The 19,701-nt window shown below is 59.7% G+C and overlaps 2 protein-coding genes across 3 annotated transcripts in view; both read right to left on the minus strand.

The window, feature by feature from the left end:
- ARHGEF1 (Rho guanine nucleotide exchange factor 1) overlaps window positions 1–11,370 on the minus strand; it is an 18,300-nt gene extending 6,930 nt beyond the window's left edge. The window contains exons 1-15 of one of the 2 annotated variants that reach the window (XM_040457227.1): window positions 11,249–11,370; window positions 8,443–8,573; window positions 6,926–6,968; window positions 6,760–6,843; window positions 6,190–6,303; window positions 3,916–4,014; window positions 3,672–3,714; window positions 3,228–3,474; window positions 2,751–2,780; window positions 2,375–2,474; window positions 2,133–2,229; window positions 2,021–2,056; window positions 1,749–1,886; window positions 961–1,066; window positions 464–475 (exon numbers count right to left, since the gene is read on the minus strand). In XM_040457227.1, coding sequence (XP_040313161.1) covers window positions 464–475; window positions 961–1,066; window positions 1,749–1,886; window positions 2,021–2,056; window positions 2,133–2,229; window positions 2,375–2,474; window positions 2,751–2,780; window positions 3,228–3,474; window positions 3,672–3,714; window positions 3,916–4,014; window positions 6,190–6,303; window positions 6,760–6,843; window positions 6,926–6,968; window positions 8,443–8,456 — 1,163 coding nt within the window. In that variant the 5' untranslated portion in view covers window positions 8,457–8,573; window positions 11,249–11,370. The remainder of the gene's footprint in view (window positions 1–463; window positions 476–960; window positions 1,067–1,748; window positions 1,887–2,020; window positions 2,057–2,132; window positions 2,230–2,374; window positions 2,475–2,750; window positions 2,781–3,227; window positions 3,475–3,671; window positions 3,715–3,915; window positions 4,015–6,189; window positions 6,304–6,759; window positions 6,844–6,925; window positions 6,969–8,442; window positions 8,574–11,248) is intronic. The other variant, XM_040457228.1, reaches the window with a different exon arrangement.
- Window positions 11,371–12,411: 1,041 nt separating this feature from the next.
- Window positions 12,412–16,052, minus strand: CD79A (CD79a molecule). The gene is made up of 5 exons (XM_040457230.1): window positions 15,919–16,052; window positions 14,028–14,351; window positions 13,655–13,773; window positions 12,989–13,057; window positions 12,412–12,859 (listed from the first exon to the last, which is right to left on the minus strand). The coding sequence occupies exons 1-5, from the start codon at window positions 15,995–15,997 to the stop codon at window positions 12,740–12,742; spliced, it is 711 nt and encodes a 236-aa protein (XP_040313164.1). The 5' UTR covers window positions 15,998–16,052; the 3' UTR covers window positions 12,412–12,739.
- Between the last annotated feature and the right edge of the window lie 3,649 nt (window positions 16,053–19,701).

Consider the following 19,701-nt stretch of genomic DNA (forward strand, 5'->3'; position numbering starts at 1 on the left):
GACCAAGACAGGGACAGAGATGGGGAGAGACCAAGACAGGGACAGAGGGGGGGAGATACCAGGTCAGGGACAGACAGAGAGACCAGGACAGGGACAGACGGACGGGGGTAGGGGAGACCAGGACAGAGATTGAACATGCAACAGAAGAGAGGAGAGAGTCAGAAGGAGCAGTGGGACTCGGGGTGCTGGGGCAGTGGGGGTGGTCAGGAGGGGTAGGGAGGGAAACCCAGTATGGAGCACAGGACTGACCCCTCCCTTCCCTGAGGCAGGGGGATGGTGGGGGCAGAACTGGGAGTGAGGTGGGGAAGGGGGTTTTAATACTTAGCTCTTCTGCTGGGAGGGTGATGTCCCCACCCACCCCTTGCAGGGTGAAGGGGAGGGGGTGGCCCATGGGGAGAGGGGAGGGGCTGGGAGAAGTGGGGGAGGGGCTAGCCCTCCCCCAACCCAGGGCCCAGGCACCCACCTCTTCCACTTTCTGGGGAGAGAGGGGCACAGGGTCAGAGGTGGACCCAAATGGAACCCAACTCACCTCCCCCACCCACCAAAGGGTCCCCAAAGCAGCGGCACAAGGACAGGCAGGGGGCAGAGCCTGCCCCCCAACTGTGAGGGGGACAGGGCCCCCAGGCATGGAGCACACAGGGTGGGGGATGGAGGACAGGGCACCGGGAGGCAGGAGCAAGGCGCTGGGCGGTGGCTTAGAAGAGGAGGGAAGGGCTGAAAACCTGAAGGGGCTCGGAGCGCAAGAAGAGGAAGTGGGAGGAGGAGATGAGAAAAGAGGAAGCCGGAGAAGGAAAGAGAAGGCGGAAAATGGAAAAAGGGAGGAGCAGGGCAGAGTGGAGATGGTTCGGGGACAGCAGGTGCAGATGGCAGCGCGACCCGGCACACGGCACACGCCTCCCCCGCCTGGTAAGCCTGGTCCTGCTCCCAGCAACCCCTCCCCCCGCACCCGGCCCCGGGCACCTCTCTGTCTCAGCACCCTCCTCCGTGTTCTCCGGGGGCACCACGGGCTCCAGGCTGGCCGGGCCCTGCGGGGGCGGGTCCCCCAGCTCTGGTGGGGCATCAACACCTGTGCGGGCAGCGGGGGAGAGCGAGGCTGGCTGCCAGGCCCTCGTGGCAAGACCCATGCTCTGGGGGCCTCCGTGACCCCCGGGGAATGGGGGACGGGGGCTAAAACCACCCAATGCCTGCCAGACACCAGAGGCTGCCCTGCGCTTCAGCGGGGGACGGACAGATGGAAATGGAAAGGCCTCTGAGAACACGGCTGTGGGCAGCTGGGGCCGGGGGGGTGGAGGCGGTGAAGAAAACACTGAAGCAGGGGAGACCAGGTGCTCTGCATGATGCCTCCGCGTCTATTCCCTCTCCCGAGTCTCAGGCGGGACTTACGGGAGGGGGGGGCGGGTCCCATTTAGGAACGAGGAGCCTGAGTCTCAGACAGAGGAGTAACTCCCGAGATACAACACAACTAAGCCGCAGAGCCAGGATCTGAACCCAGGCCCAGCCAAGCAGCTGTCTCAGGTCCATGGGGGTGACTGACAGTGTACTGAGAGGGTCCTGGGAAATGCCGCTGTGGGGGGCTGACGGGAAACGTAGTCCAAGCAGGTGGGAAACGCATCACCTGGAGAGCGGTGGGAGCCTGAGAGGAAAGCTGTGGAATGGGTGAACTGAGGGAAGGGGGTGGTTTTATGAACAAGACTGGTGACCAGGAGCAGGGGGCGGGGCAGTCTCTCTGAGAGACCCAGGAAACTTACCTGGCTCCCGGTCAGGGCTGTCCCCAGACAGAGGGTGCAGAGAAACTCCAGGGATGTCCTGCCCGGCAGCTCCAGTGTTCCGGTCCCGGGAGGGCACCCCCAGGCCTCCCTTCCTTTCTGTAAGGCCTGGCTTCTCAGCTGGGGAAACATCCAGGAGACAGTGGACATGAGAGCCCAGTTGACTCTAACCCACACAGCAGCCTGTGCTCCAGCTCCATTCTACCGCCCCCCACCCCCTCCCCGAGGCCCCCAGCTAGCTTCAGGACCATTACCATCAGCCTCGACTTTGAGGTGTCGGAAATCTGGGGCTGAAACGAAAAGACGGGACCATGAGGCGGGGGCGGTGTGGGGGAAGTCAGGGAGGGCCGGGGCCAGCCACCTCACCCTGAGGCTCTCCCCGATTCCAGCGGGCAGCATCCAGGAAGATGCTCAGGCCTTTCTTCGTCTTGGTTGGCTCATCTGACCGCCGATTCCCTATCATCTAAGGGAAGGAGGAGAGTGGAGAGGGGGCTGTGCATTTCTGAGACCCCAACAAAGCTGAATCAGACCCCAGGAGGCTAGAGTCACGGGGCTCCCCAGGAGTCCCTGGGGAGGAAAGGGCCAGGTTCGGGCGCTCAGGGAAGCACCTTTTTTCGGAAGAAATTCCTCCCTGACTTCTTGTCCCCGCTCTTGGTCCGCACCCCAAGGTGGCGCATGTACAGGCTGATGGCGTTGACCACAGCAGCACTGTGGGAAGGGGATGGTGAGGGCCCCGACACGTGCACAGATGCGCACACGCCCATGGCCGCAGTGACACCGCTATCCCCAAGGCTTCCCCTCCACATTCGCTCCCCACCCCAACCCCACAACAGCTTCCAAGTGAGTGTCTGAGGAAGGGGGAGAGGGCTCCGGAGGACAGGGCCAGGGATGCCGTTCCATGCCCAGGCCCCCAGACCCCTGGTCCTCCTCCCTGGGTCCCAGGGGGCTAAATGCCTCTCCTGCTGTCCTCTCTGCTTCCATCACCTCTTTTCCTCATCAGTCGAGATGGTGTGTCTGTAAAAAAGAAGAAAGAAGTTTGTGATAAACTTGCTAGGCCTGGGTCCCTGCCTACCCGGCACAAATGTCTGGGTTGCTGTCCCCTTAGACGCTGGGACAGGAGACAAAGAAGAGGCAGAGAGGGAGAGTGCCAAGGCTGAGGGGAAGGAGGATCACAGCAGGGAGGAGCGTCTCTTTTGAGGGCACCAAGGGCAGCCGGGAGCTGCAAGGACAGGACCCAAGCGCCAGGCCCACACGCAAGGCTGTGGAAAGACCTGGAAACTGGGAGGGTGCCCTAAAGCTGGGAAGAGAGGACACAAAACCAGACAAGCAGACGGATTAAAATGCCAGGGCCAGGGGACCCAGAGCCCAAACGTTAAGGAACGAACCGTGAAGTTGCAGGGACCACCCCCCCCCCCCCCCCGCCCCGGCCACCAGGCTGGACAGGGCACGGGCCCCACTCACTGCATCTCTTCCAGGTGGGTCAGCAGCCGCTCGGCCAGGTGCCGCTCCCGGGCCTCAAAGCTGGCACGGTCCCGCCCCACCCAGGCCTCCAGCTGGGTCAGGTCATGCTCCCAGGGTGTCATGCCCATGAGCCTCTTGGAGCGGAAGTCCTCCAGCAGCTGGCTGACGGTGGCCTGCTGGCTCTGCACCACCTCCTGCACAAACTGCCGCTGGAGGTCCTCGGAGAGGAGGTCGGGCCGTGTGCGGTCTGTGTAGGGACACAGGCAGGGGGCTGGAGGCCAGTTCCACCCACCCTTGGGCTGCAGCGACCAGGGGGAAGGGGAGGAGGAATCTCTACTGTCCCCGTGAGCAGAAAGGGCGGCCTCCCTCCCTGGGACTCCCCGGATACCCCAGCCCCTGGCTACCAACCTCTCCCCCACCCACAGTCCCCTTTTCTCTCCTTACCAAGTTCAAAGGCGACAGTGGGAGGGACTGGCACCCGCAAAACCTGCTCAGGACAGAGAACAGAGAACGGAATGAAGGAGAGGACTGGGCAGTGGTGGGGTCACGGGACCGCAGCCCAGGTGCCCACTGGGAATGACGGTCTGAGGGGAGGGAGCAGCGGAGGGTGGGCCAGGATGGCACAGAGTCTCCCCAGGACCAAGGAATGGGGGGGGAGGGGCTGGGGTCCCCCGAAGGTGTTTCTCACCGCGGTCTTTTCCAGGAAGCTGTGGCAGAAGTCGAGGAAGGCCTTTCTGGCCTCCTTAGGGCCCAGTGAACCCAGCATGTCCGCGTGCAGGCAGCAGAGCTGGGGAGACAGACTGTCACTCGTCTTCTTCCCCCTCCCCAAACCATATTCTCCTTCAAAAAGCCTGGGGCTCAAACCTTCTGCTAGTGCTCCCTGATTTCCATCATCCCCTCCCCCCCTCCCCCCACCTCAGGCCCTTGCCTCTCTTGGCCTCCCTGGGGCCACGAAGAGCATTTGCTAATTTTTTGTCCCGTGAAATGGCTCTCTCCGGTTCTGTCTCCTGGCGTCACCTGCTACACTAAGACAGCTAGGGGCGTGTACCAGATGCTGCTCTAAACCCTTTAACCACATTAACTTGGTCAATGTTATCCCATTTTACAGATAAGAAAACTGAGCTCAAGAAGCTTGCTTAAGGTCACACAGCTAGTAAGTGGCAAAGTTGGGATCAGAATCCAGGCAGCCTATTCCACTACACCCCACTGCCTAGGAACACCATGAGCAGGGTGCCCGGGGGGCTTAGTCAGTTAACCATCTGGCTCTTGATTTCAGCTCAGGTCATGATCCTCAGGGGCTCCGTGAGCTGGGTGTGGAGCATGCTTGAGATTCTCTCCCTCTCACTCTGCCCCTCCCCCTGCTCTGCTGGTGGGTGCTCTAGCTCTAAAAAAAAAAAAGCCACAATACCACGAGAGACTTGAGGATGCGTGTGTGTGTGTGTGTGTGTGTGTGTGTGAGGTTCTGACTCGCCTGTGCCCCAGACAAGGCCTAGTGCACAGTGGGGCTGAGTAAATAAACAGGTGGACAAGTGGGCTCTCTCATTCATTTACTGTTCTTTTCCTGAGGCTGGCTGTGTGTCAGCCCCATGCTGGGTGATGCTGACAGGGCACTGGAAACTCCAACCCGACTCCTGGGGTCTCTCATCCGGTAAGGGACATGGTCTCTGCGCTAAGGACTTGCCCCAGCAGGGGCAAGAATCTATTTCTCTGCTGTAACCATTTCCAACAAATCTGCGTCAGCACACCCCCAAACTCCAGGAGAGGCCACGGGACCGCAACACGGGGGCTCCAGGAAGCAGCCCACAGGACCGCAACTCTTTCTTGGCCGCTTTCCCAGCTGATGAGGTGAGGGAGCAGCAGGAGGACAGATTCCAAATGCTGGGGGAGGGGGGGGCATCTGGGTCACCTCAGCCAAGCCCCTGGCCCTTGCCAGGCCTCAGTTTCCACATCTGTAAAAGGCCATGGCAGTCAGCACCACCCTGGGCTGAGTTCCAAGAGCTCAGGTTCTAGAAACCTCAGGTTCAGTAGGGGGACCCCCTTGCCTGGAGGGCCAGAGCCTCCATTCACAGGCAAGGGGCAGCTACTTTTCTGGAGAGAAGGCACCTTCCCGATTCCTGCCGATCTCGGAAGCCACAGGATCAGACAATGCGCCCTCCCTTCTGCATCCCCCAGGCATCCTGCCCTGGCATTTCTATCAGTCTCTGGTTTCCAGAGGGACCTACTATGCATTTCCAGTGCAGTCCAGTGCTCTAGGCTACCCCCTAACTGCAGCCTGTGCTGGGTTGCCCTGGGTCATCTTGGGAGGAGATCCTTGCCTGGAGCCCCCTCCAGCCCGAGCGGTGGCCTCTTCCTTTCTAAATCACCCACTGGTTCTCTGGACTCTGCATGTTTCCGGACGGCATGGTTCTCTGGGCATCCACCACTGCCCAGGTAATTTCTGTCTGATATCTGTGGATCATCAACTGCATTCTCTCTGCCTCGTGGGCTGCTTGTGGTGGCTTCTTATTTCTGGACCGGGGCCTCCTGTGCCACCTGGACCTGGGAAGGCTAGTGGCTTTCTCCCATGCACCGGCCCTGAATGACTGGTGGCACCTGCCGAGGCCACAGAGGGGGATCCACTTGCAGGGTCAGTGGGAAAGGTGGCGGTCACTGCCACGGGCTGGGAAGGCAGGGGTGGGGCACGGTCTCTGCCAGCTTCAGGATTCCCTGCTGCTCTCCGGGTGCCCCTGCTGGGTGTACTCTCCTGCCTGCACCTGCTGCTCTCGGAGACGGACACGGGGCACCTGCAATCTTGTCGGGATCATGCGGCTAGTTCTCTGGCTCTCTGTTTCTAGATCTTGTGCTGTGTATTCTGGATCTGTTTTCCAAACCCTCCCAGCTCATCTTCACTAGTCCATCTCTCTGAGCGCTGTGGCCTGTCCCGGCCCCACCCCTCCCTCTGCCCACCCAGCCTTGCCCTCACCAAGGGTCCCGGCTCAAACTGCAGGGCAACGTGCTGCAAGAAGGCCATGAGGTGGGCAGGCCGCCGCTTCACCTGCTCCAGACTCTGGAACTGGCTGTTTTGCTCCTCTGCATTCTGAGGGTGGGGATGGGGGTGAGACGGTGGGGAGAAGGGGAGCCTTGGGCTTGACCCGTCCCCCACCCACACCACCACGGGCAGTGGTGTCTACGCTGTAAGGGTGGTGGCCAGCGCTGGTGTCGGGGACAGGGGATGAGATCTAATGTTATGCATGTGGGTGACAAGGACAGGCATTAGGAGACAGAGTAGGGGTCTGTGCCGCAATTAAGGAAGATGGTGACAAAAACCAGGGTGAGAGTAAAAAGGGTGAAAGTCTGTGCTCTAATGGGGCATCAGGGATGGGGTAGTAGGGGACGGCAAAGGTGGTACCCAGATTAGAGAAAGAGGGGCGAGCGGCGAGAGGAGGCAGGGGGCAGCATCCGACGATGGACCTAAGGAGGGAGGGGACCCTGAAGATGGGACTTGAGGGCTGGGGCCTAGGGAGACTGGGACAGAAGCCTTTCCACCCCTCACCGTCTCCAGCTCATTCTCAAAATCTTCGTCTTCAGCCCCGATGATGCTGACTGGCACCAGGCCAGGCCGCGGTGGTCCCGGGGCCTGTGGAAGAGGGATGGCTTCAGCTCACAGAGCTCCTCACTTCAGTCCCCCAGTCCTCTCACCCCAGGCTCTCTCCACTCACCAGCCCGCGGGCAATGTCGTCTGCCTCCATGGGCTCCACAGGGCTGAGGAAGAGGAGGGGCCACGGTTAGGGGGCGCAGGAGGCAGCGGCACAGGCACAGGGCGGTTACTCACAGATTCCTGGCCCAGGTGTGAAGGTGAGTAAACAGCACCCCCCCCCCCAATCCCGGCGTCCGCAGCTCAATGGGGCCTCTGTGTGGCGACAAAGAGCCCTTCAGAGGCCAGCCAGGGCGGGGAGCCCAAGGACAGGGAGCCTTGGAATGGGGGGGAGAGATGGGGGCCCAGGAGCCTGGGTCCATGAGAGAGCTGTGGACATGAGAGCCTGTAATTTGGGGTCCCTAATGGAGGAGGGGCCGGGGGGCCTGGACTCCTGGGTCTGAGGGAGGAGGGGGCTGCAGGCTGGGTCCTGGGGAGGCAGGGCCTGGAGCCAAGCAGAGCTGGGAAGGTTGGAAGGGAGGTAGAAGGCAGATAAGTGGGGTGTGGGGGGCTCTCCTCCATCTGACAGGCTTGGGGCAGGATGTTGCCTCTGAACCCACCAGCCCCACTTCCTGTGACAGGAAATCTAATGGCAGATCCCCCAACCCCCAACTCGCTCTACATTAGAAAACAAAACTGAACCTCCTTCCCCAAACCCAGCAGTTTCCTTCCCTCAGGGACCCGGTACCTTCCCCAGCTTCCAACCCCAAAAAGCAAGGGACAGTCCTCAGCCAGTCCATCCCCAAGGGGTGTCGGTCTCCCTCACCCCGCATCAGTCTGTCTGGTCGGCCCTCCTGCCCCAGCCAGCTCTCCCTGGCTGTCTGTCCTGCGAATGTGCCTCGGGTCTTTGCCTCTCTTCTCCCTGTCTCCCTTTCCTCCCTCCCTTCCGGCCCGTCTCGCTTCCGTCCGAGTCAGCCACCTCCCCCTAACACTGCTCCTGCTGCTCCCTGCCTGCCCCCGGTGTCTCTGCCTGTGTTCCCACGTCTGGCTCTGCAGCCACCTCCCCAAGTCCTCTCCGAGTCACTGTGTCAGATGCTGTCTCTCCCGTCTTGTCTCCCTTAGAGTCCCCACTTCCCCCTGTGTCTTCCCACCGCCATCTTCTGTGTCCTTAATTAGGCTGACTAATGCCACTCGAGCCCGTGTCAGGAGGGAAGGAGCTGTGGAAACAGGGTGGGGTGGACCAGCAGGGCTGTGGGGGGGGCCTCTCCCAAAGCTATTTATAACCCCGGTCGCCTCAGACCCAGCCTTCTCCCTCCTCCACAGGCCTCCTCCCTGGCACTCAATAAACGGTGCCTATGATTTTGATTAGGCTCATCAGACAGCGACGCTTTCTGGAGTCTTCAAGTGCTGTCCTGTGGGTTCCCCAGGGCACGCATCGTTTTTATTCTTTTCCATAGAGTGTATCTGTCCAACTTCAAGTTTGGGTTAACTTAAGATTTGAGCACCGTTTAAACCTCACTTAAATAAATTTGTAAACCAAGGCAAAAAGAAAAAAAAAAAAGTGCTTATTTATGACAAAAGCTAAACTTACCTAGCACTTACAGTGTGCTAGGCATCGCTCTCAGTGCTTCTCACATACGAACTCAACGCTCACAACCACAAGCACCCCATGCGATTAGTATTCCCGTTCGAGATGGAAAACCTTCACCAGGCCACCAGCTGCAACTTCTGGGCTGGAAAACATGACCACGCACATGGAACGTCCGTGCTCATCCCACTTGGCGGGGGGGGTGGCGGGGAAAGGTTCAACAGAGCAGGGAGGTTCCAAAAGGGCAAAGGAAAGGACCCACATTATGTGAGCAAATGCTCAGTGCCACGCAGACCCCGAATCATGCACTAGATGCTTGTGACCTACTTCATTCGTCGTCACGCTAATACGAAATAATAGCTAACACCTGATCTGCACTTAAGGGCCACTGAGTATGTGCCAGGTACAACGTAACTGTTTTATAGGTATTAACTCACTGAATCCCCTAAATGACCCCTGGAGTTCAGTTTTATAACTATCCCCCTTTTACAGAAGAGGAAACCGAGGCACAGCTCATAAGGGACAGCGCCAGGATTGAGACCCACGTAGTGTGGCTCCAGAGTTTATGCATTTATCAGAATGTGCTGCTTCAGAGCATGGGGAAACCCCACCCCAACCTTAAGAAACTAAAATCTGAACCGAAGCTGAGACCTATCGGGTCTCTTTATGGTGTCTGGGAAAGTCAGAGGTATGTGGGCACTGTGACCTGGGCAGGAGCGCAGGCTGCTGCTGAGGCTGCTTCGCAGGGACTTAGGGCTCAGAGAGGACGCTGGCAGGGAAGGTGAGGGGTTGGCTGCTTAGGAGATACAGGGTGAGGGGCTGCCACAAAGGGCAATTATAGGTTGAAGCCGTCAGATGGATCTCTAGGCAACTGACAAGGCCTAAGGTCCAGCAGAGGGGACGCTGCGTGCATGGGACTGGGGGTGGTGCTGGTTGGGGAAGGTTTAGAAGGTTCTTAGAGATAAGGGTCCTAAAGCAAAGCAGACATGGGTCGGGGACCACATGGGCGCCTGGATTCTGTGCAAGGTTTGGGGTCTATAAGACATTGCATGGATGACCCTGGTCTCCAAGAACCTCTGGGAGGGAGCCTTTAAGAACCTAAAATAGAGTATTCAAATTAAGTCCATGAAGGGCCCTTGGAATGTATAAGGCCCCAGATTCTATTTGACACATGGTGGGTCTACGCGGATCTGGGGATCACACAGAATCATGATTCCATATGTAAAATAGCCAGTTCCTGGGACCTATGTAAGGTAAAAAAGGAACCAGGATTCTATAAGAGCCTGTGGTAGTCCCAAGACCTAGGATCTACAGGGCCCAGGATTCTAGGAGGTACTAATGACTGATCTATTAAGAAGCCTGCATCTATTAAGAAGCCGAGTTTCCATGGGGGGGGGGGGTGGGGGGGGCTAGCAGAAAGCTGGTGAGCCTGTAGGGCCTTGTAATTTATATGGAACGTGGCGGATCCATAACAGCCCCAAATCCTATGTGGGACGTGGCGGGTCTATACGGGCCCCAAATCCTACAGGGGACGTGGCGGTATGCACGGCCAGGGATGCTGGGGCGGACCTGCGGAGTCAGGGTTTGACGCCTGACAGGGGCCGCGTCCCTCACCTGCTCCTGGTCGTTGGAGTATCCACCGCAGCCGCCAGAACCGAAGTCTCGGCGCGCCGGTCCCCCACCCCCAACTCCGAGTCGCTCTAGCTGTCCCCAAATCTACCTTTGCTTCCAGCTCCACTCCTCCCGCCAGCCACTCTAGCCCAGCTCCTGCCAGGCTACTGCCCAGGCGACTCTACTCCTCCCGCCGGCCGCTCTAGCTCTTCACTGCGCCACGCTGGCCAGACAGGGCCGCTCTGGCCTGCCTTGGAGGACTGGCGTTTCCGTATCTCGACTGCTCCTGTCACTCTACCCTGCCCCGCCCCCAGGCCGACTAGAAAGTGGTTCCAGCCCCCTGGCCAAGGCTCAATTCGAGAGCTCCGAGTCACCCGTGGCCCTTAGTCTCCGGACTGGGCTCCCCACCCTATCTTGCCTTCCTAACTCCGGAACCAGCTGAATTCCCAAGGTGTACGTTAATTTTTCCCCGCATCCCCCCCTCCCCACCCCCCCCCCCGCCCCGGCCGCACGCTTTCCGCTGGGGCTGTAATGCAAAAATCCTGTGTTCCAGCGTACCTCTCCCGCAGATACTGGAAAAAGTAATTACCTCTTTCCGAGCCTCAGTCTTCCCACCTGTACAATGGGGGGAAGGTCTCTAGCTCTGTCCCCTACAACCCATGTCTCAGGGTATAACCAATGGCCCAGAAAAAGAGCTTTCCAAAACTGCTTTCAAACGGCGCTCTGCAACTTTCAGCTTCACCGCGGCCTACGGCGTGGTTACGGACGTTTTTCTTTTTAAGTGGCCCTAAAGCATGTGGAGTCGGAGGAAGGTGCTTGAAACACCTGCAAGTTCGAATCCCAACTCCACTCGGTCTCACGGTGTGTGTACCCTGGGAAGAGTCGGTGCCGCTCCCCGAGCCTCAGTTTCCCCAGCAGTGCAATGGGAGTGGTCATCCGTCCTCGGCTACACAATTGGGAGGCCTTGACCCCGGCCTCGCACCCCTCACCCCCACTTACTGGGCATTCGGCAGGCATGAGCTCTCTCTCCTCTCTTTGCCCCCTTTGACAGATGGGAAAACTGAGGCCCGGGGAGGGGCGGCCGCTGGCTCTGTGGGGCGCAGCGAAGGCCCCTCCACTGCCGGCAGCGCCCCGGCCCCCTCCCTCCTCCTCCCCACTTCCCCCGGCAGCCGAGGGGCGGGAGGCCGGGCGGGGCCAGGGACGGTGTACCTGGTGTCCGCGCGGGGAGGCGACCGGCGGGGCGCCCGAGGTCGGGCTCGGCGATCCCGGGCCCTGTGTCCCGGCTCCCGCTTCCTGACTCTGGCGGGGCAGGAAGTTGGGGCGTTTTTCCGGAGGCCCCCGCCCCGCCGCCCCTCCCCGCTTCCTGCCCGCGCCCCGCGCCCGCCCGGCACCTCCGCTTCCTTCCCCTTCTTGCCGCTCGCCCGGCCCCTCCTCCCCCCCCCCCCCCACCTCGGCCGGGGACCCGCGGGCCCCAACCCCGCCCCGGCCCCGCCCGGCCCCTCCCGGCTTTGTCCGTCTGTCCATCCGCAGGGCGTCGGCCCCACGTTTCTCGCCCCTGCCGGGTGTCCGCCATCGCCTCCCCTGCTTTCCGTCCGGGTCTCTCGGTCTTCCTCTCTTTTATTTGCCTCGCTGTGCGTGTTTCTTTACGTGCCTCTCTCTGCCACTTTCTCTCCGTTGGGGTCTTTTCCTCCCGCTCCCTCCTGCCCCCCCCCCCCACCGCTTCCCCTCGTTGTCCCTCCCCTCTGTCACTTCTCCCTCAGAGCCCTTCTCTTCCCACCTCCGGGTCTCTGTATCTCTCTGCATCTCTCTGCCTCTCCCTGATTCCCTGTCCACTCCTTGTTTTTCTCTTCACTTGCTCTCTCTCCATCACTATCTCTCTGTGTCTCGGCCTGTCCCTCCTCTCCCAGAAACCCTGTGTCCCTCTGCTTCTGTCATTCGCACCTCCCCCCCCCCGGGGCTCCCAGCATCCCCAAGTCAGAGCCACAGATTACAAATCCCCCTGCTTGGACTCCACTGCCAGAGAACAGGTACGGCCTGGCTGTGATCAGAGTCCGAGTCTGGTACCGGCCCCACCAGACAGGCCCCTGTGTTTGTGAGACTTAAATAGGCAGAAATGAATATGGTCACCTGGCTCCTTCCTGTGTCTCTTCCCTGCTCTGGGATGTAGCCTGGGCAAGATGCTCCCCCAGACACTTCCTGTTTCTCTCACCTGGCAGCCAAGGCTGGCTACCTGGTCCCAGGTGTGGACAATGGGTAGGGGCTGGGGTCCCAGGATCCTGGGTCTGAGGAAGGAGGAGGCCAGAGGCCTGGACTCCTGGGTCCCACCAGAGGAGGGGGGCATCCCCATGAGATCCATGACTCCTGCCAAGGTCTGCAGTTGGGAAGGATTTATTATCACTAAGTGGCCATGACAGAGCAGGGAGGGGGAGGTGACACTAACGAGGCTCTACAATCAGCTCCCCTGGAGGCGGCGATTAAGGGCTCATTACCCGCTGGGTGTAGGGGGAGGCTGGGCCGGGCAGCGGCAGGCAGCGGGAGAACTGAATTGGGGTGTGGGGAGGGGGTGAGGACAGTCGAGAGGGAAAAAGAGTGGATACCCCCAAGGGGGAAGTTGAGTCAGGACACTCCCAGGGAAGATTTTGTGAAAAGAGAACAGGAAGGGGTGGGGGGGGGCACAGCTGGTTGGCGCAGCCCTCAGGGTCAAGGCTTCTCCAGCTGGACGTCCCCGTCTCCGATGTGGAGGCTCCCCACATCCTGGTAGGTGCCCTGGAGGCCCCGGGAGATGTCCTCGTACATGGAGCAGTCATCAAGGTTCAGGCCCTGGGGTGGACACATGGTGGCGGGCCTCAGCGCCCTGACGGCCGAGCCCCTGCCCCCGGATGACCCTAGGGAGGACCCCACGAGAACCCCCAGGCGCCTGCCCCTAACTTGTCCCCACCCACCACTCACCTCATAAAGGTTTTCGTCTTCATAGTCATCCTGGACGTCCACCCCGAACTTCAAATTCTGCCATCGTTTCTGGGGGTGGGGGTGGATAATTGGGAGCCTCAGTGAGGGGGGTTGTGGGAGAATGTTTTCAGACCCTCCTGGGTGCCAGGAGGGGGTAAGGGGCACGCCAAGACCACATAGCGGGGGAGTGGCAGGTGTGCCTGGGTCCAAGCCAGTGTCCCGGCTGTCTCCACTGTCCTTCCACAAATAACAGCAATCACAGTAAATGGCAGTGGCTGCCCGTGGCCTCAAGAGGGGCTGGTGCAGGTGAGAGGCCCCTGGGGGAACACGCAGCCCCCATCTTCCCTGGAGGGAGGGCCACTGCACTCCCCGTTGGGGGTGGGGGTAGAGTGAGACACCATGACTGGGGGGGGGGGTGGCGGGGAGAGGGAGGTACACCTGGGGAGGTGGTGGGGGGAGGGGGCGTTGAGAATGTCCTGGGGTAGGGAGGTTGAGGACAGCCCTGAGGGGAGACTGAGGCAAGATACCCCTCTTGGCCCCCGCACTCTTTAAGCTCCCGTCATGGTACTAATTCATTTACCCCCTCAGCACTGTGAGGGTGCTGTCAGTCTCCCATTTTAGCAGGTGACCTCAGACTCAGAGGGCCCTGGTCCCCAGGGGGCTCACCCTGAACAGCAGCAGTGTCCCAGGTACCACAGCGCAGAACAGCAGGATGATGCCCTCGGCCGTGATGATGTTGTTCTTGGTGCCCTCTCCCATGTCCAGGAAAGGTCTGGAGAGTGGCTCTGTGAGGAGGGGTGCTGCTCAGAGCGCTGCTGCCCCCTGCCCCCACACCCCTGGCCGCCCCGCCCCCCCCCCCCCCCCCCCCCCGCAACGCCAGACCACTGAAGCCCCCACTCCACAGATGAGGAGATCTGGCAGTGCGGGCCAGGATATGCCCATGGTGGGGGCACTGGCTCCGTCCCCCACCTCCCAGGCAGGGTGGCAGCGGTGGGGGGGGAGAGGAGACCCCCAGAGCCCAGCCAGGGCTGCCACTCACCGCGCACGCGGAGGTAGGTGCCGCAGGACTGCAGGAAGTTGAGGACTTTGCTGTTGGGGCCTTTCTCCTCCACCTGGCACCTGTACATGCCCATGTGGCTCTTGTTCACGGTGCTGATGGTCAGCTCGCCGTTGGGGCCTTCGCCGTGGCTCCAGAATATATCGGGCCACGTGGCATTGCCTTGGAGGACACGCCACCACGTGACGTTGAGGGTGCTGTCCGGCCCGCTGCCGTTGTGCAGACACTGGAGGTGGACGGTGTCCCCCAGGCTCACGGTCACTGATGGTGGGCCCCCATCCACCCACAGGGCCTGGCAGCCGGGGCCTGCGGAGAGGCGGAGGAGTCAGGGACTGTGGATGGGGACACAGGCCCCAGCCCCGGCCCCTTCGGGCAGCTGCCTGTGTGTGTGTGTGTGTGTGTGTGTCGTGGGGCTTGAGGACACTCCAGCAGGGCGGGGGTGGGGTGGGGTGGGGTGGGGTGGGAAGAGGGCACACGGTGTTGTCGTTGGAGTAAGGCTGTGGGTTAGAGTGAATACGCTTGCTGGGGGACTGAGGCTGTACCTAGGGCAGCAGCGGAGGGAGGGCACACCTGTGGAGGGTGAGGACACCCTGGGGGAGGAGGGGAGGACACACCCCTGCGGGTCCCCACTCACTTCTCCAGCACTCCCTCTTGCCCCCCTCCCCATGCTCTGTGCTTTGGCCCCACTGAATTCACTGGCATTTGGATATTTGGTTCCCTAGTGGCAGAGGTGCCCCTGCCCAGGCAGCTCCCTCCAGAATCAGTTTGGGCATCACCTCCTCCTGAAGGCCCTCCTGGTCCTCCTTCCACCACCCCCCCAGCCCTGCCCCGCCCCTGCCACTTTATCTTGTGTAATCTTCACAAAACCCTCAGAGGTACGTTCTCTCATCCCAGTTTACAGGTGGGACAGCTGAGGCCCGGGGAGGGCAAATCTGTTGCCTGGCATCATCAGGGCAGGGAGGGGGAGTGGCTGGGGTTTTTAAAGCCTGAGCCTCCCGGGCCTCTTCCTGCCAGTCTTTGGGCCTGCCTTGCCCTGCACCCTCACGCCCACCCATTATTCTCTGTAACTTTCCTGTGTCAACCTTAAGGTTCAGGAGCCAGTTCAGTTGATGGCTGGGCTGGGGATTAGGGTAGGGACTCGGCACGGTGGTTGTCAAAAGGAAGCCAGGGGCGGCCTCAGCTCCCGGCCCCACGGGCCAGCCCACAGCTGTCTTCTGAAGGGAGAAGGTGGGAGGTGAGGAAGAGAGGAGGGGGAGGAGGGGGGAAAAGAGGCAGCCACCTCAGGGTCATGGGCTACAGTCCCCAGCCCGGCTCCCAGTGTAACCTGGGTGGTCACAGCCCCACCAGCTGGCATTGCCGGGGTGGGGGGGGGCAGTACAGCTGGGAGGACAGTGTCAACGAGGAACCCCTCCCCTAGCATTGAAAAGGGGCTCCCAGCCCATCGGGGGTGACCGAGACTCAAGGCAGAGAAGGAGAAAGCTGTTTCTCCCCCCTGAAGCTGAGCCCTACCCCCAAGTGCTCTTCCTGCCCCCAGCTCTGGAGCTCAGTCAAGGGCGACCTTAGTTCCTTATTTTGACCTGTGGGGGAGATGAGGGGGTGGGGAAGTCATCTCGCGCCCCTGTCTCCTTCCATGTGGCCGCGGACGGCCCTTCAACTTCGCCGAGCCCCCTCCGGCCTCCCCTCGGACCTGCGGCCTGCTTGGGACAGTCAAGCAGACAGATGCAGTTTCTTTAGGGGCCTTCCCAGCACTGCCCCCCCCCCCCACCTGCCGGTTCCTCTCCCCCCACTCCTAGTGTCCTTCTCTCTGCCCGAGCCCTCTCTCCAGCCTCCAGTCCTCCCCCGGCCCCCCAGCACCAGCCTGTTAGCCACGTACCCAGACCAACAGCGCAGATTAGGAAGAGGAGAAAGATAGTAGCACACGGCACTTGGGGGACTCCGGGACCCCCAGGCATCTCTCCCAGTGGGTTGGTTAGTCTGGGCTGCAGCAGTCCTGGGGTACCAGATTCCACCTCACTGGCCCCAAGCCCCGCCCCACTTCCTGCCCAGCCCCGCCGGAGATGGGCTCCAATGGCCCCACTGCTGGGCCCTTCGGCTGTGGGCCCAGGGGCAGCCCCTGCCGGTGTGCTTCAGGCCCCGAGTGGAGAGAAACCGCTCCCTGCACCTGTGGCCGCAATTCCCCCGAGGGGAGGCTGCTGGGTTGGGGAAAGAGACCAGTTTACAGCCTGGCTCGGCCACTGGCCCGCCCTGGGAAGGAAGCCTGAGGGAGTCAGAGTTTGAGGTGCCTGCTGTGTGCTGGCACAGGTCTGTCCTGTCGGGGTGGTGGTTCTGAGCCCGGTCTCCGTTCAGTCACTGGCCTTAGGCAAAGCTGAGCCTCTCTCTGAGCCTCCACGTCTTCACCTCTTGAGGTTGGAATCCAGGATTTAAAGGGGCTGTGCATGCACAGCTCTAAACATAGGGCCTAGCCCATAGCAGGTGCTCAGTAGATGTTGGTTGCTCTTAATGTTCATGAAAATAAATGGGGGCAGGCTGATCGGCTCTACGACTAGATGGTGGCTTTCTAAGCCTTGGCATTAAAAGCAAAAAAAAATTTTTTTTAACGGTTATTTATTTTTGAGACAGAGAGAGAGTCAGAGCTCGAGCAGGGGAGAGGCAGAGAGAGAGGGAGGCACAGAATATGAAGCAGGCTCCAGGCTCTGAGCTGTCAGCACAGAGCCCGATGTGGGGCCCCAACCCACAAACTACAAGATAATGACCTGAGCTGAAGTCGGATGCTTAACCGACTGAGCCAGCCAGGTGCCCCCTGGGCCTGGGCATTTAAAACATTTTTTTTTTTTTTAAAGTAATCTCTACATCCAACTTGATGGGGCTCGAACTCACAACCCTGAGATCAAGAGTTGCATGCTCTATTGACGGAGCTGGCCGACAGCCCCAGCCTTGGCGTTTTTAATCTCAGCAATTAGAACATCTCCCTGCTGTTGTGAGATGAGCTGATGTCCCCAGCACCCAAGGAGTTAGAGCCATGATGGGCTCTCGACATGAGTCAGCCTCCCCACAAGTAGGTAAGGTAGGTCACACCCCCCCCCCCCCTTTTACAGGGGGGAAAACTGAGGCCCAGAGAGGAGATGCCATCACTTACCCAGCGTAGTACAATTTGGGAGTAGTGGAGCAGAGAGTCAAAGTCGCTTATGTGGGCCCACATACCTTTGAGCATCATTTTAGGTCACGTGGAAGGAAAGTGAGGTCTGAGGAGTGGGGGTGGGGAATTACAGGAGGTTGTTGAGACGTTTGTGAGCCGTTAGGGGACAGCCACACATGCACCTAAGGAGACACATAGGGAAAACATTTATTGCAGGGAGATTTCTGGTAGCAGAAGCTGGGAAACAGAAGGCCCATTTACGGAGAATGGGACGGATACGTTGTGGTGTAGGCAGCCGGTAGAGTAATACTCAGCAGGAGAAAAGGCAGAGCTCTGCTTGTCAACACGGCTGCGTCTCAGAAATGGCATGAAAATGACAACGTGTAGCATGAAACAGTTGACTTGTTTTCAAAAGGCGAAGCAACACTGGGTGCTGTTAGGGGCACATGCATCTGTAGTCAATTAGGGAACCCATGCAGGTGAGTGACACCCAGTTCCTGAGAGGGGGTTCCCTTTGGGGCAAGCGAGGAGGGCTGTGACCTCAGAGGGCTGGTACAGAGGCTTTGTCTGTCCCAGTTTTAGGTCTTGTGTTACTTCCTAAGCTGGGTAGGGGGTACGTGGGTCTTTCTTACACTAATAGGTATACTGTTTTGATTGCTTGAAGCATTTCATAATTTATAAATGAAAGTGCAATTGTCACCCACACAGAGCATGGGCCTCCGGAGTACATGTTTGAATCTCAGTTCTGTTTCAATCTCAGCTCTGCCAACTGACTGGTTGGTGGTCTGAACCTCAGTTTCTTCTCCTGTAATCATCCCGCTTGTCCCCCTTGTGAGGCTACAAGAATACTACAGTGAGCTTATCACAGTTCCTAGGACACAGTTCTGCTTCTCTGGCCTGGGGCCCTCCCCCTTCCCTCCAGGGACCCAGGTGTTCTGCTGTGACCCTCGCTGTGTAGCAGGTCACCAGCCCCTCTCTGCTTTAGCTCCTCCTTATGATCCGCGCCCCCCCCGCCCCCCCCCCTCAAGAAACCTGGGCAGAAGCTGCAGCCCTGTAATTCACCTCCTGCATCTGCTGAGGCAGTTTCCAGGCCCTCGACTGCCCCCCAGCGGCTGGAGAGACGCAGCTGCTGGATTGCAGGCCTTTGAGGCCGAACTGGACTGTTGGGGCACGTCCACACCCCGCTCACCTCGTTGCCCCCTTTCCTGTACTTCTGAGGTGGGCAATGCACCGTAGTGGCTGGAGCCCAGCTGCCCGGGTTCAAATTCCGGCTTTGCCACCCCCCTGTAGTACATAGGCAAATTACCCACCCTGTGACTTACTCTCACTAGATCTAAAACGTGGGGGCTTTTGGGCACCTTCAGCAGGTTGCCTTGTGTGTTAGGTGATACAAAGTGCCTTTGCATGTGGTAGGCTGTTTATTCAGTACAAGTCTTCCAGCACTTTTTTTTTTTTTAATGTTTATTATTGAAAGACAGAGACAGAGCGTGAGCTGAGGAGGGACAGAGAGAGAGGGAGACACGGAATCTGAAGCAGGCTCCAGGCCCTGAGCTGTCAGCACAGAGCCCGACGTGGGGCTCGAACTCACAGACCGTGAGATCATGACCTGAGCTGAAGTCGGACGCTTAACCGAGCCCCCCAGGCACCCCCAGCACTGACTTCTAAGCTGGGAGGGAGGCCAGCTTCATTTCCCACCCGGTGAGGGACTCTGCTTTGCTGTTCTCTGGTAACTGGTTGTCTGCTTGGTGTGATGTTCTGAGCCATGGCACAATCTACCTATATGGTACCTCCCCAGATCCCTCAAGAATAAGAAACTAAGTTGGGGCACCGGGGTGGCTCAGTCTGTTGGGCGTCCGACTTCGACTCAGGTCATGAACTTGTGGCCTGTGAGTTGGAGCCCGCATTGGGCTCTGTGTTGACAGCTTGGAGCCTGCTTCTAATGGTCTCCCTCTCTCTGCCCCTTCCCCATTCGCACTGTCTCTTCCAAAGCCAGCTCAGGCTCAGCATCTTAGCACTCCCCAGGTAGGAGGTGGGTTTGGTCCCACAGGGGCCACTTTTCCAGGCTGTTTTCTGGGGCCTGGCACATCCCCACTTGGTGCCCTTCATATCCCCTGCCCTTACCAGGGGCCCAATTACAGGCAGGCTCCTGCCCCATTCATGCCTGAGAGCCAATCACCTTGCAGGACTAAAGAGGCAGTGCCCCTCTACCTCTGCTCAGGTGCCTCTGGCACCTCTCCACTAGGAGGATGGTGGGTGTGGGTGGGAAAGGGCACCGGGTCCCAACTCTGGGGCAGGTACGACCAACTCCAGAAGGGCCCAAGGCAATAGATCTCTAGAGAGCAAAGGTTCAGGCAGGGTCAGTGGTCTGTTTGCCAACGAATGGTGCACACCAAGTCACCTTGGTCTGGAGGCACTCAAGGAGTTACCAGGAATGAAGGCCGGCTGCCCCAGCCCCGCTTTGTTGCAGGAAGGGACAGAATGCAGTCTCTGTAGCCCAGGCCCCAGCTGAGGCCACTGCCT

Source organism: Herpailurus yagouaroundi, unplaced genomic scaffold (genome assembly GCF_014898765.1).
Source record: "Herpailurus yagouaroundi ecotype Mexico unplaced genomic scaffold, PumYag 220, whole genome shotgun sequence".
Classification (NCBI taxonomy): Eukaryota; Metazoa; Chordata; class Mammalia; order Carnivora; family Felidae; genus Herpailurus; species Herpailurus yagouaroundi.